The 12618-nt window shown below is 37.5% G+C and overlaps 1 protein-coding gene and 1 non-coding gene across 2 annotated transcripts in view; both read left to right on the forward strand.

Annotated features, from left to right (window-relative positions):
• The first annotated feature begins 732 nt into the window (after positions 1-732).
• LOC127866327 (uncharacterized) overlaps positions 733-12618 on the forward strand; it is a 22943-nt gene continuing 11057 nt past the window's right edge. Inside the window, exons 1-16 of the mRNA XM_052406793.1 lie at positions 733-875; positions 1108-1163; positions 1642-1779; positions 3698-3864; positions 4371-4547; positions 4735-4884; positions 5262-5477; positions 5629-5747; positions 6250-6391; positions 8060-8102; positions 8521-8594; positions 9253-9341; positions 9869-10025; positions 11324-11431; positions 11763-11925; positions 12172-12341. Coding sequence (XP_052262753.1) covers positions 738-875; positions 1108-1163; positions 1642-1779; positions 3698-3864; positions 4371-4547; positions 4735-4884; positions 5262-5477; positions 5629-5747; positions 6250-6391; positions 8060-8102; positions 8521-8594; positions 9253-9341; positions 9869-10025; positions 11324-11431; positions 11763-11925; positions 12172-12341 — 2107 coding nt within the window. The 5' untranslated portion in view covers positions 733-737. The remainder of the gene's footprint in view (positions 876-1107; positions 1164-1641; positions 1780-3697; positions 3865-4370; positions 4548-4734; positions 4885-5261; positions 5478-5628; positions 5748-6249; positions 6392-8059; positions 8103-8520; positions 8595-9252; positions 9342-9868; positions 10026-11323; positions 11432-11762; positions 11926-12171; positions 12342-12618) is intronic.
• On the forward strand, positions 8329-8445 carry LOC127870524 (U5 spliceosomal RNA). Its single transcript, XR_008044871.1, has one exon. It is a non-coding gene; the product is annotated as a U5 spliceosomal RNA (small nuclear RNA).

The following is a 12618-nucleotide window of genomic DNA, read 5'->3' on the forward strand; positions in this document are numbered from 1 at the left end:
TTAGTAGGTTAGGTGCAGCGGGGGATCGAACCAGCGATCTCTGGATTGTGAAGCCAGTGTGTTACCACTAGACCACGGATCCGCTACTATAGAACAGTACCTGCAGACGAAACATAAATATCGAAAAATTCCAAATGTTTGACACCGATTTTCGTAGTATACGGAGCTAAATATAAAAATTTACAGTCAAGTTAATGATGAAAACAAATCATGTGGCCGATTACTACCGTTATACAAAAGCTGTATTGTCAGTGCATTATTGCATCACGCAATTACAGCTTTTCGAAAATAAAAGTGCTGCATGTTTAACAATTCTATCACCTTGGAGGTATAATTATTATGATATCCTCTTTTTATAGAAATGTTTTTGAGAGTCAACAATTATTAGGAAAATGCCGTCATATGTACCAGCATTCCTCAAAATATGCTCGTAGACCTCACAGGCATGTTTCATGTATAATCAATACATTACCAAACAGGAGAATTATGTTATGTCCATACATCGGCATTACGTAAAATCTATTTAAACGGATGTATCCCACTGTGCCATGACTGCATCCCGACAGTGTCATTGTGTCACTACAACGTGCATGAATGTGTGTCATCCAAAATATCCGCTTCACATTTCTTTGCGAATTACGTAATTAATCTAGTATCCATGGTTTCTCGAGTGCCTGATAATGAACTGATGACAAGTATGAAAACGTTCTCCGCCGGAAGAGCCTCTTATAAACGTGATGAAGATCTTTAAGAGCATGCTGCGTCAGTGGACGGCCATTAAACCTTTGCACCAAACCAAACCATTTAGTTTGTCAGTTTTTCTCTGCGTGATAAACATGTTCTTACTGTTTGGAATAATCCTAATTTGTAACACGGTAAAATTAAACGTGGTTTTTATAAGAATATATTTCTTACATGTGTTTACACTTATTTTTACCCTATTTTTTGTTTTATTGCGTTGTTCAAGACTGACACAATTAAATTTACACATTTAACCTTATTCGGATCATTATACATATATATTTTTGTTTAAAAAAATGATAAAAATAAATCCTGTTATAGGCAGCAAATATTAATTGACTTGCCTCATATCAATTTTGTTTACAGTTCCCGTACGTGGTTTTGGAGAAAACGGAAATACCTTTATCAGGGCAACTAGTAAGGTAAGTGAGAAAATGACATTTTACGGATTGTTCACAATGTGGTCCTCAGTTTAAAAAAATAATTTTTCACAGATTTAATTAATATAAGATGTTTTATCGTTAACAGATTTTTCATGTCGATTACTTAAGCATCTTGAATTGCAAACGGATTGCCCCTTTGGTAGCTAAGTAATAGAAATCATGTATGCCTCCTATCTACTTGTATTCCAGTCTCGAACCTAAAAATCAGAAAATGTGACAAGCTAAATTAATTTACTACTCTGCGTAAGATTTTTATATTGTAAGAGAATTTAAAACACCATGTAAACGATACTTAATAATGTTTACTTTTCATCTTTAAATGTATGGGTGACAAACACTTTGCCTAAGAGTGAATATGTCAGAACCCATCTTCTGTAATATATGTTCTCGTTTTCCGATAAGATGAACCTCATAATGGATTGATAAAAATAGAAAGAAATGTTCTTTATTTATTCAGATTTTCAACGAAATTTCCCGGAAATGTTTCATCGGGAATCCTGGAAGTGTTGTCACGTTACCAATATGGTCATGTGTGTGGCAGACGCTTCAGTCTTCGAGAAGCAGACGTCGTCTGTAAACAGCTAGGATTCACCAGGTAGTTCGTCTGCATGCGCCTTGCATAACACTGTCACATATACCGTAATTACTCTAAGTTTTCAGACACCTAACAATAATACAAAGAAATATTCGGTGTATAACCTGACTTTTACATAAAGGTAGAAAATTTACGTTTCTCACGTCATGTGTTCTCAAATGTTTTATTATTTTATTATGAATGCATTTCTTTGTCATCGAAACGGTACGTTGATATTTGATTAAGACGAAGTTTTCAATCCACGCATTTAAATAACACTGTTACATCCGCGTCATTCGATTGTTGGTCTTAATGCATATTCACTTGCGCAGTCTAGTGGCTTTCCGCTATACAAAAGCACGTAAGGTTTCGTGGGATCTCCAAAGTGGCCTATTCAGCATGCATAGCATTTTAATATTGCGCAAATGCGCAGGCTGGCCTGGAGCTACGCTTGAAGCATATTACATAAGACACATTTTTGCGTGACGCGGGTCTTTAACAATCCCATTGCGTCTTTTAAATGGACATCAAACCACGATACTTTGCGATAGAACATTGCAGTCACATGGTGCTTATCATGGCCAACTGGCCAATGTCGATAACCTATTCTACCAGCATATGTCACACACGTGTGACTAGATAATTAAACGATTTCCCTTCTGTCATAGACTATAGTATTTCGGCAGTTTTTGTCTCACAATACAAGACACATTTCATTTTCCGATAGTTTTTCATACATTTCTTTCCCTAAAATTCGTGTTATGTGATATTATGAAAGCACTACTGTGTTATCAATACAAGGCGTTTATTGATTTATTGAAGTACATTCCGTCTTCCCCTGACGATTTACTGACCCAGTTTTGACCCTGAATGTTTTGGGGATGGAATTTACCGGTAATTGCACTTGAGTCAAAATGTGTCCGCATCTCCCTACACTGAACAGTGTTACATACTATAGTTCAAGGACGCGGTGATATTGAAATAATCTGGGTGATTGTGCTCAGCCAATTGAATAAATGAAGTGTATTCATTCGGGTCCGTTGTCGTTATGTAAAAGGTCATTTCAGGTGAAAAGGTGGGTTATGCAGGTACGCCGAAAAAAAACGTGTTTAAAAATTTTGATACCAAAAATAATCCAAAAGTACAAAAATATAGAGACAACAAACTAATAATGTTTCTTTGTCAACTATTATAATAAAAGAGCAATAAGTCAATATGCAATAATTGTATTGTGTTAAATTCTTCTTTCTCTGCTTTGAAACAAATATAACTTCCCATCCTTGCCACATCTTACCTGATATGATATAAAAACGAAACAGGGGGAAAAATCAAACAAACTTCTTCCTTGATATGACATAATTTCAAATGATGTCGGTTGAAACTAGTGTTTTCTACCGGTATTCGTGGTTATAACCCAATAACGCAAATGTAATGATCAATTGCCCTCAGACATTTACCTGCCAGGTTTTATTATCTTAATCCGGTCGTAAAACGCATAATCGAAGTGAGATCAGATAAGCAAAACCATGGTAGAAATATGGTGAAATAGCGCCGTAAAATATACTGTCCGAAAATTAAGAGTCATTGATTTTGGACGAAACCAGGCCGTATGTCCGAAAATTTAAGGTCACAAAACATAATTATTTTGGCTCAAACAGGGGATGTCCGAATATTTAGAGTGTCCGAAAACTTAGAGAAATTACGCATGTATAGGTATGTAATTGAAAGACAACGAAAACAGAATTTTGAAGCAAGATATTTTACAACTTTGAAAAGAGTCTTGTTTAATAAATTACGTGACTGAATAAAACTTAAAATTAAAGCTCTGCTAAAACGTTATGTCTATATCAAAGGCGCCAATAGTATTGTAACTTTATGTTAAATTGATACCGATAGTTCGTATGTGTCCATAATCATTTTTACATCCACATATCCACAGGGGTGCTCTATCAACGATTTTCGAATCGACGACCTCTTACGACAGAAGACCTACGTTTGAAGTGAAATGTGATGGACGTGCCTTGACGTTACAGGACTGTGAAATAAGACTTAAAGTGAACTGTCCCGACCTGAACCTCGCCGGCGTCGTTTGTCATGAAAATCACGGTAAACAAAAACGCTGTTTTGATTTTTTTCTTGTTAGAGTGCGCGCTGAATATGCAGGCTATTTATCAACAGACACAGGCTTTTCGTAATAAAACAGCATGCGATTTAACATAAGTTCATAATGTATTATACTTTCCGCGTCATATATTGCCGCTTGTGTTTTATAAATATAGTGGCGGATCTAATCAACAAATGATGTTCTTAAGTAAAACCAAAAAAATGCATGCACAAAAAACAAAGTTCTAGACAGGTCTCAGCGTGCAAACATTTAAAGCCTTGAGAACAAAATCAATGTGTTGCTATCACATTACCGTTTTGTTACTTACCTTACAATTATTATGTCAATTTTTAAGTGCCTTCGTTTTTCAAATATTGCCAGCATTTATGTGAAATATATATGTCATCAAAACATTTTACGTCCAAGTTTTCTCTCGTCAAGAAGTTAGCTGCCTAATTTATAATGTGTAGGTCTATATTACGAGTACTTGTTCCTGTTGCGCTCGCAGGCTGCCCGGATGGCTGGACGGCAGGACCTACTGGCTGCTATGAAATCCCTGAGAGCATGGTCACCAGGCGCAGTTACGCAATCACCAAGTGCCTGAAGCGCAGCGGACATCTCGTCACCATAGAAACAGAGCAAGAAAATCACTTCATTTCCAATGCTTTTCGGAACGAGGAAGCTGGTAATCAAAACGGATTGCATTTAAATGTTTAATACAGCACACAGACTGATATGAGTTAATGTGACATGGTTTAACGTCAAAAAGTACCAACAGGGTTCCTTCTGACTAGATTGCGCGACCGCATATGTCATAGGCCAAGTGTGGCATGACGCGGGTAATATAAAACGCTAAATTGATTTTTTTTCAGGTTTCATCCTCACTGGCGGTTTAATGAAGGGATCTCGCTGGTTCTGGGAGTCGGTGACCAGCGACGCGCCTTCTGACAACGGAACGAGGGAGCCATCGTCGCAGACGACAAAGGAACTGTCACAAATAGAGTACACGAAGTGGTTTCCTGGTGTGTACATGTATTTCATTCATTATAGTTTTGTCTAACTTCTTTTCCTAGCAAAGTTTGATGTATGACTTTTTTGCATATACACGTAATTGTAGAATACATGTAGTGTATAACTAGTATGTAAAACCACCAAAGGTTAGCTTCGTACTCATATTTAAAGCTCATTAGTATTACACTAAGTATGTAATTGTACTTCCGGGTGTTACGCGTTCAGGTACGCATCGTAATAATTATTTTCAAGAAAATATGAGACATGTTAGACTAGCATGCTATGCACACATGTAAACATACATTTTTGCATGGCATTAAAAGTTAACTTTCAACTAAAAGATACGAATTCGACTGTGAATAGTTGAAGTATTAATTTACAACAAAAGGTTGGGTCCCTGGCGGCATAGAAGCCGCTCCATCCGGTAACAAGCAATCCGGATGTCTGTTCCTGTCGTCCGTCTACAACGACCCACTGGGCAGCATCACCGATGTCGAATACATGTTCTGGATGGATGACACATGCTCGAGCACCCGAAAGCGGATGTCAAGCGGCTTCCGGTTCATGTGCGAACGCCCTTTCGAACAGTCGAAGACAGATGTTGGTAAGGCAGTGCATACATAAAAAAGATGTTGTAACTAAACAAGAATTAAAAAAAAAATTAAGACTTATTTTACTTCGATACTTTGGTTGCTGTACATCTCAAAAAATCTTCAAGAACATTATGATATTCATATACGTAATATACCTAAAAGGTTGTTACCGCGGCACGGGTACCGACTACAGGGGGCGGGCCTCTGTGACCCAGAGTGGAGCCCGGTGTATGAAGTGGACTGACGCACAGGGTATCACGCCGAACACATACCCTAAGATGGTAAGTTATGACCCCATTACAACAAACCAGTATTGAATTGGGCCTCGCTTTGAATAGTCCACCCATCGAGATAAATGCTTTCGAGCTGATCTGAAAACTTTAATTGGTTACATTGTCAAGCGCTTGATTGAGAGCCCATGACGTCGTAGGACCTTGTGCATCTTATATCACGGATATGTTACATTTTAATGAATTTTAAGTATTATTGTTTTATCTTTTGCTTTTAAATATAAAATCATTAATATGCGTTATGTATAGATTAATGTATAATATTATTTAGTACATACAACTTAAGTGCACGTTATTGAGTGCGCAGTGTACATTATCGCAAATTGCTGCCTTCAATATGGTCGTCTTCAGAAATGCTGTATTGTATGAATATGTTAAAGTTAAAACAAGCAAAGCGGCTTAAAGAATCGATATTGTTTTCTAATGAATTATAGTTCACATGGGCGCATAAACACATTTCTTAGTTATTACCCCCCCCCCCCTGTCACCCTAGGGTTTAGGCGACCACAACTACTGCCGTAACCCTGACAATGACGAGGCTCCGTGGTGCTGGGTATCCGACGGTGTCTTTGACTTCTGTGATATCCCAGAATGCGTACATGAAGGCCAGGACAACTACCCTGAAGACGGCCTTGGTAAATTATTTATGGTCCATTGAAGCAATAAAGTGAGTATCTTGTTCGGATCCGGCTCATTAAACTTGTTTCATTCTTAAACGTTGCTATTTGATCAGTCCCCGATGTGTTTCATATCTACGCACCGGAAATGGAAGTCGTTGATAATGAGCAGATACAGAATAATCGATCGGATATTGTTTTGATTCTAACAGAAATTCTGCAACTGAAATTAGAATTAGACTCGGTATTGAGATTCGTTTCAATAGTGTTGCAAGCAGCGTGACGACGATATGTTGAGCTTTGTCAACAGAATATTAAGCCAATATTTATGTATAAAGACAGGATTGGAAAATCCTTTCAATAAGTATATAAGTCGCGGTGGTGTGCAAATAAGAGGTAGAATACAGGAATTTTTTAAACTCAGAGTTCACTCTGTAAGTCTAACTGTTTCGTTAATCACTTGACATCATTTATATAGGAGAAAGAAAATACCTAACAGTACTGAGCAAAACCTCTACGGGCGAAAGGCGACAGTCGATTTTGCACTACCCGGATTCCGTTGGCTGATGTATCCTAAAAAAATATCAAAATTTTCAATTTAATCCCACCCAACCCCCTCGAGACCCTTCCCTCGATATTACCCCATGATATAAAAGTATATACTGGTTGGCGAGTATTTTACGGACGATATAACCCTTTTATTTTGAGACGGATTTCATAAATTTGCAAAATCGACATGGAAACTTTGATTTAGACCTCCTGTGCTCCTTGTCCGTTTGCATATGTGAACAAAGCAAACGTAACACGTTGACAAAAGTATTTTGATGTTGAACGAAAGAAAAAAAACGAAAATATGCTTGAAAAAAAAACTATTTGTATTATAATTCAAACTTAGAATACGTCAACAGTTTATATTGAACTAATAACAATTTATCAAACAATAACACTCTTTCTAATAAAGGTCAGTAAGATGTTAGAAAAAAATATGGTTATCTGTCATTTTAAAGACGTTACTGTAGACGTTACGCAATAATAAACAGAAACCAATACAACCCGCGTCCTTGAACATCACGGCGGCTTATAAAAGATTTCTGCCAACATGCAAGTGCACTACAGATAACTAACACTGTCTGGGTCCTGACTTCGGCTTTTATTACACACGCAATGTTAATTCCCCATACGAGACAAACATGCATGTAATACTATGGACGTGAACATGATATTGTTTTACCTGAATTTTAATTTATTTATGTTAAATACCAATTGAATTTACGTAAAACTGCATTTTTAAGCGAATGTCATAATTCGAATAAGAGGTTGCGAAACATGCATATTTTAAATGTCCGAAAATATTACTGTTCGTAAAATACTCGCTAACCACTAATCAATCAGTGATCGTTTTAAATAGATTTTTTTTGTCAAGATCATCACAGAACATTCGTCATAACATTTATCAACCTAAAACCAACCATCCAATTGACCTGGGTGTCATGGGTTGGGGTCGCGGAATGTGAATATGTAGGGGTTCTGAGGTGGGGGTGATAATGATATCGCTGCCTGTGCAGAACATAGCACATATTTTAACATGCCTAGAAATTAACAAAGCCGAAAACGAAAGAAACAAGTTGAAAGATGATACGCTCTTTGTTCATTTTTCGCAATATATATGATTTTTAATTATTTCAGCGACTGTGTGTAAAGAAAACGAATTTACCTGCAATGACTACACGTGAGTTTTCTTGTATGTATAAACTCCCCTTTTCTTATTAGGGAGTATTTCAATTACGTCCCTTGGTCTTAAAATAATAAATATTTGATATGTAAAGTCGCCTTATTGGTTAAATTAAGTAAAATTTCATTCAGTAAACTTTTATGTGTAAATTTTGGTCGGATTTTAAGAAAAATAGTATTGATAAATATGCAAATTGTAAATATTCATTGTGATGTGTTAAAATTAACTCTGGTTTCACTACAGTCACGAATAAATCTTTCGCCTTTTACTAAAGATTTCCGTGCAGTGGAACAATCAATGAGTCCATGAACCAATTTCTTCAGCCCTTCGAACGAAGGGTCATACTCGTATCAGTCTAATATCAAATAAAGTATCGTTAAAAATTACGACACTTATTTCTACGATGGCGCTGCAGGTGTATCCCAGCTTACTGGCAGTGTGATATGGAAATTGATTGCAGTCGAGGCGAAGATGAGAACCAGGCATGCGGTATAACTACATAATTATATGATTTCACAACCAAATAAAAACATAGAATATTAAAAGTCACGGATAGTATTTAATTACATACCAATAGAAAATGATTAATTAAAACTATATTTCAACCATTTACAAATTGTGTGACAAAATATCGCTGTTAATGTTTTAAATCTACAATAGATCGCATAATTTGATGTCCATCCCGAAACCACAATAAACAAGATCAAGAAAATAGTTCAACATGCAATTTGCATTGCAGTTCTGTCACTAAAAATATATGCACAACTTTTCTTTGTTAATAACATCAGTAAATGTCTATTCACCTCAGACTTACTATTTTCAATATTGGTGATATTTACCGTAATGGGCTATCTTGATTATGTTTTTTATTACAAATGTGTTTTACTTGAAAAAAAATACCCTTTTATTGTTTTTATTTGTGTCGTTGTTTTTATTTTTTTCGTTGAAAACTGGTAGATTTACAATTGTCATTGTATTATTTTGTCGCTAGGGAGATCGGCGATCATATCAATGTAGACCTCTTACTCAACCCTTGATTAAACAGTAATTGATATGTGATTTCAGACTGACAATTTTAAATCGTTTTTTCACGTTCGAACATATAATGATGGTTATGGTTACCCGCCCTATTATTTCGGCATTTCAGAATACGATCTGGGTGAGTTCGTACTCCGAACCGGGATGACGGTGCGGGACCATCTGATTGAAGTGTACGCTGGGGCCACCAACGAAACCGTGAGTACCGCAAGTGGTGTTCAGTGAAACTGACATGGATACAGAAAAGAGAATTGTATAGCATTGGTGTGAATCCAAAAATACTAAATCAACATTTGGACAAATTATGATTAAGCTGTAGTAATTATGTTAGCGGAAATACTTAACATTTCAAGATTTTCATAATTGTACCTAAAATTATATAATTATGAAGCTACACAACGTCAATGGAGTTTGACCACACAAAAAGTTGTGAAATGCAAATAGAGCGCGTCATTTTCCTAGCTTAAGTCAATGGTCATATAAGCGCGTACAAATTAACCTATAATTTCTGTTAGAAAGCAATGCTGCTTACGTCATTAACAGTCGCTCTAATTAAATAATCATGCACTTTATTATTGCAAACTCTAGCGATGTTCGTAGAGAACATTACCATTTCAATAATATTTTTTTCGTATTCTTAAATCTTAGACTTGGTTGGTGCAAACGTTTTAAAGCTTGATGGACCCCGAAATAAACGCAAAACTATAATTTCATTTGTTGTCCAGTGCGCCGATTACTGCCTCAACGCGACCCGGTTTGTGTGCCGCTCGTTCTCGTTCAAGCCTCGGACCCGCGAGTGTATCCTGTCTGACGTGAACTCCCTCACAACGGAGCTGCGGGCCTCCAGTAGCGAGGACACATTCGAGCTCCGCATACAGCTGGGTACGCCTTACCGTCCGATACTTTTGAAAATAGCTTATTTACCCGCACAGACTTTGTATCGGTATTTGGTGCTTTATGTGCGCCATAAAAAATGCATGAATCAGCTGGAGACGTTTTGAGCTGTTTCATATGAAAATGGGTCTTATGCCATATGCAGCCATCTTAGCATCAGACCAGCCTGCACTATCACGCAGCCTGGTCTGGGGTTACGCTGCCCGCTACACACGGTTTCATGGTCTCATTACAGGGTAGCTCTTGACCAAATTACGTGGATTCGCTGACGCTGCGCTCGCCGAATGTGATTTAAGACCCATTTTCGCATGACGCGGATTATTTGTTGTCTCGACGATTCGTTCAATTCATGATCACTTTAGTTTGAGTACTATGGTAATTAATATTTTTCTGATTGTAAGGACTAGAACTTCAAAAAGCCTTCTGTTTTGCTTACTGTTTAGCTTATATGGCAAGCCGATGTTGTTCGATAAAATACGGATATAATGGTTAACGTGTACATGTTTGCTTTAGGGCATGAGCATGCCTTTACTTTAAATATTCCGAAAGAGTTCTCAACTTTACCAGTAGGTCATTACCGTGGCACATATGCGTCACGTGCATAGTTTTGTTCAGATCGTTACTACGACTGATAATCTTGTTCCGATGAACGAACTAATTATCTCGAGGGGACGACATAGTAGGTTATGGTAATGAATGAGTTTGTTTTGGGAACAATTTAGTTAGTCTTAGGAACGACATAGCGTACTCGTTGTAATGACGCGTTACGCGTGCGAACTTGACAAATCGCTTGTGACACAACATAACAAGTAATGAGAACGATTTCAGTAAGTCGCGGTTACGATATAAGTTGCGAGTTAGAATACTTTTTGTTCAACGCTTGTTTCAAATTGGCATATCATGGAGAGAAATGCGATTTTGCGTGATAGTATTAAGACAGATTCGCACTTTTTAATGCTTTTCGAACAACAAGTATTCTTATTGGTTTATTATGTCTTTCAAAAAAGTAAGTTATCTCGTTTCCAAGAGTCAGCTATGTAGCTGTCGCGACGTTGTAACTCCATTACACGACTTTTTAAGTCATTCTCACGACTCGTTACTTGTTTTCCACATTTTATTTTATTTTTTTTATATTAAATTCCAACGACTTATTAATGTGTGAGAACGTGATGTCGCGGAGATGAATGACTAAGTCGTAAGTAATGACATTAATATAACCATGCACATGTCGCATCTGTGCCGCTGTAAGTCATTCCTAGTTCAATGACAATGTTACTTTGTTGTAGCGGGATGCGATGGGATGTTTGAGTGCGACAACGGACGCTGTGTCAAACGGAAGCAGCTGTGTGACGGTCATGATCACTGTGGGGACTTCTCCGATGAGACCGGATGTGGTACGTATCTTGTATCAATTGGTGTGGGTGAGTTTGTTAGTTGTAAAGCTTCATAGCTCTTAGAGATCTCTCCCAAGGTAATTGACTATATGCCCATTAAGAATTGGTGTTCATGTATATAATGTTATGCAAATTATGGTATATTGTTTTGCCTTCGCTCCATTTCCTACACATACGATATATATATACGATGCACCGAAAATTGCAGTTGGTATAACCATTGGTATTCAGGTTTGTTTTGTGAGAAAGCAAATGATTTCCTAAAGTGTGTTTTTTCTTTTCTTGTTATCGTCTAATTTCTTTCTATGTCATTAGCATTGACTGTTAACAGATGACCAAGGAGATGGTGGAGTGACGGTGCGGCTTATAGACGGTGCCTCGCGGCAGGAGGGCCGCGTGCAGGTGTTCTACAAGGGGGAATGGGGCGGCATCTGTGACGACGCGTGGGACGACGACGACGCAGCTGTCGTGTGCAGAATGCTCGGTTACACAGGGTATAGTGATTTACAAATTATAAATATTTTTAAGATATGACAGATTATATTGCTTTTGATGTCTTCCTTCGAATTGTATTTTGAAAATGAAAGTTTTTATGTTCGGTAGTTACCGCTAATTGAATGCATTCCAACAAAACAAATCATAGAAAGCATGTATAGGTAGTAAGAAACATAATATAGGTAGTAAGAAACTTTATCCATTGCTTCTTGCTTGTTAATTAAACAAAGTCCGCACATGTCTAGACCTGCGAAGGCACTAAAGCGACCCCTTCTCGCTGACATCTCCGCCCCAATTCTGCTCGACGACGTAGCATGTATTGGCTCAGAGGACAGTCTCGTCGAGTGTTCCCACAACGGATGGAAAGTGCACGACTGCTTCTTCTGGGAGATGGCGGGAGTCCGATGCTCCAATGGTCGGTAACACATGTTGGGTATTGAGTAACCGAAACTAAGGTTAACCTTGCTTGTTAAATGCATAACGATTTAATAGATTTGATTTTATCAATGCCATACACTTTTGGCTCTCAATAGACAAGTTTTGAATACAATAATGTTCAATCACAATAGAAACAAATATCGCGCAAATATCGTTGCTTTGTCGACTGTCGATCGTAATCCCATAAACACGACGCACGACAATTAATCAACGATACTCAGAGCAATGGAACAAATACGTACACATACACGCTA

This window comes from Dreissena polymorpha, chromosome 2, assembly GCF_020536995.1.
Source record: "Dreissena polymorpha isolate Duluth1 chromosome 2, UMN_Dpol_1.0, whole genome shotgun sequence".
NCBI lineage: Eukaryota > Metazoa > Mollusca > Bivalvia > Myida > Dreissenidae > Dreissena > Dreissena polymorpha.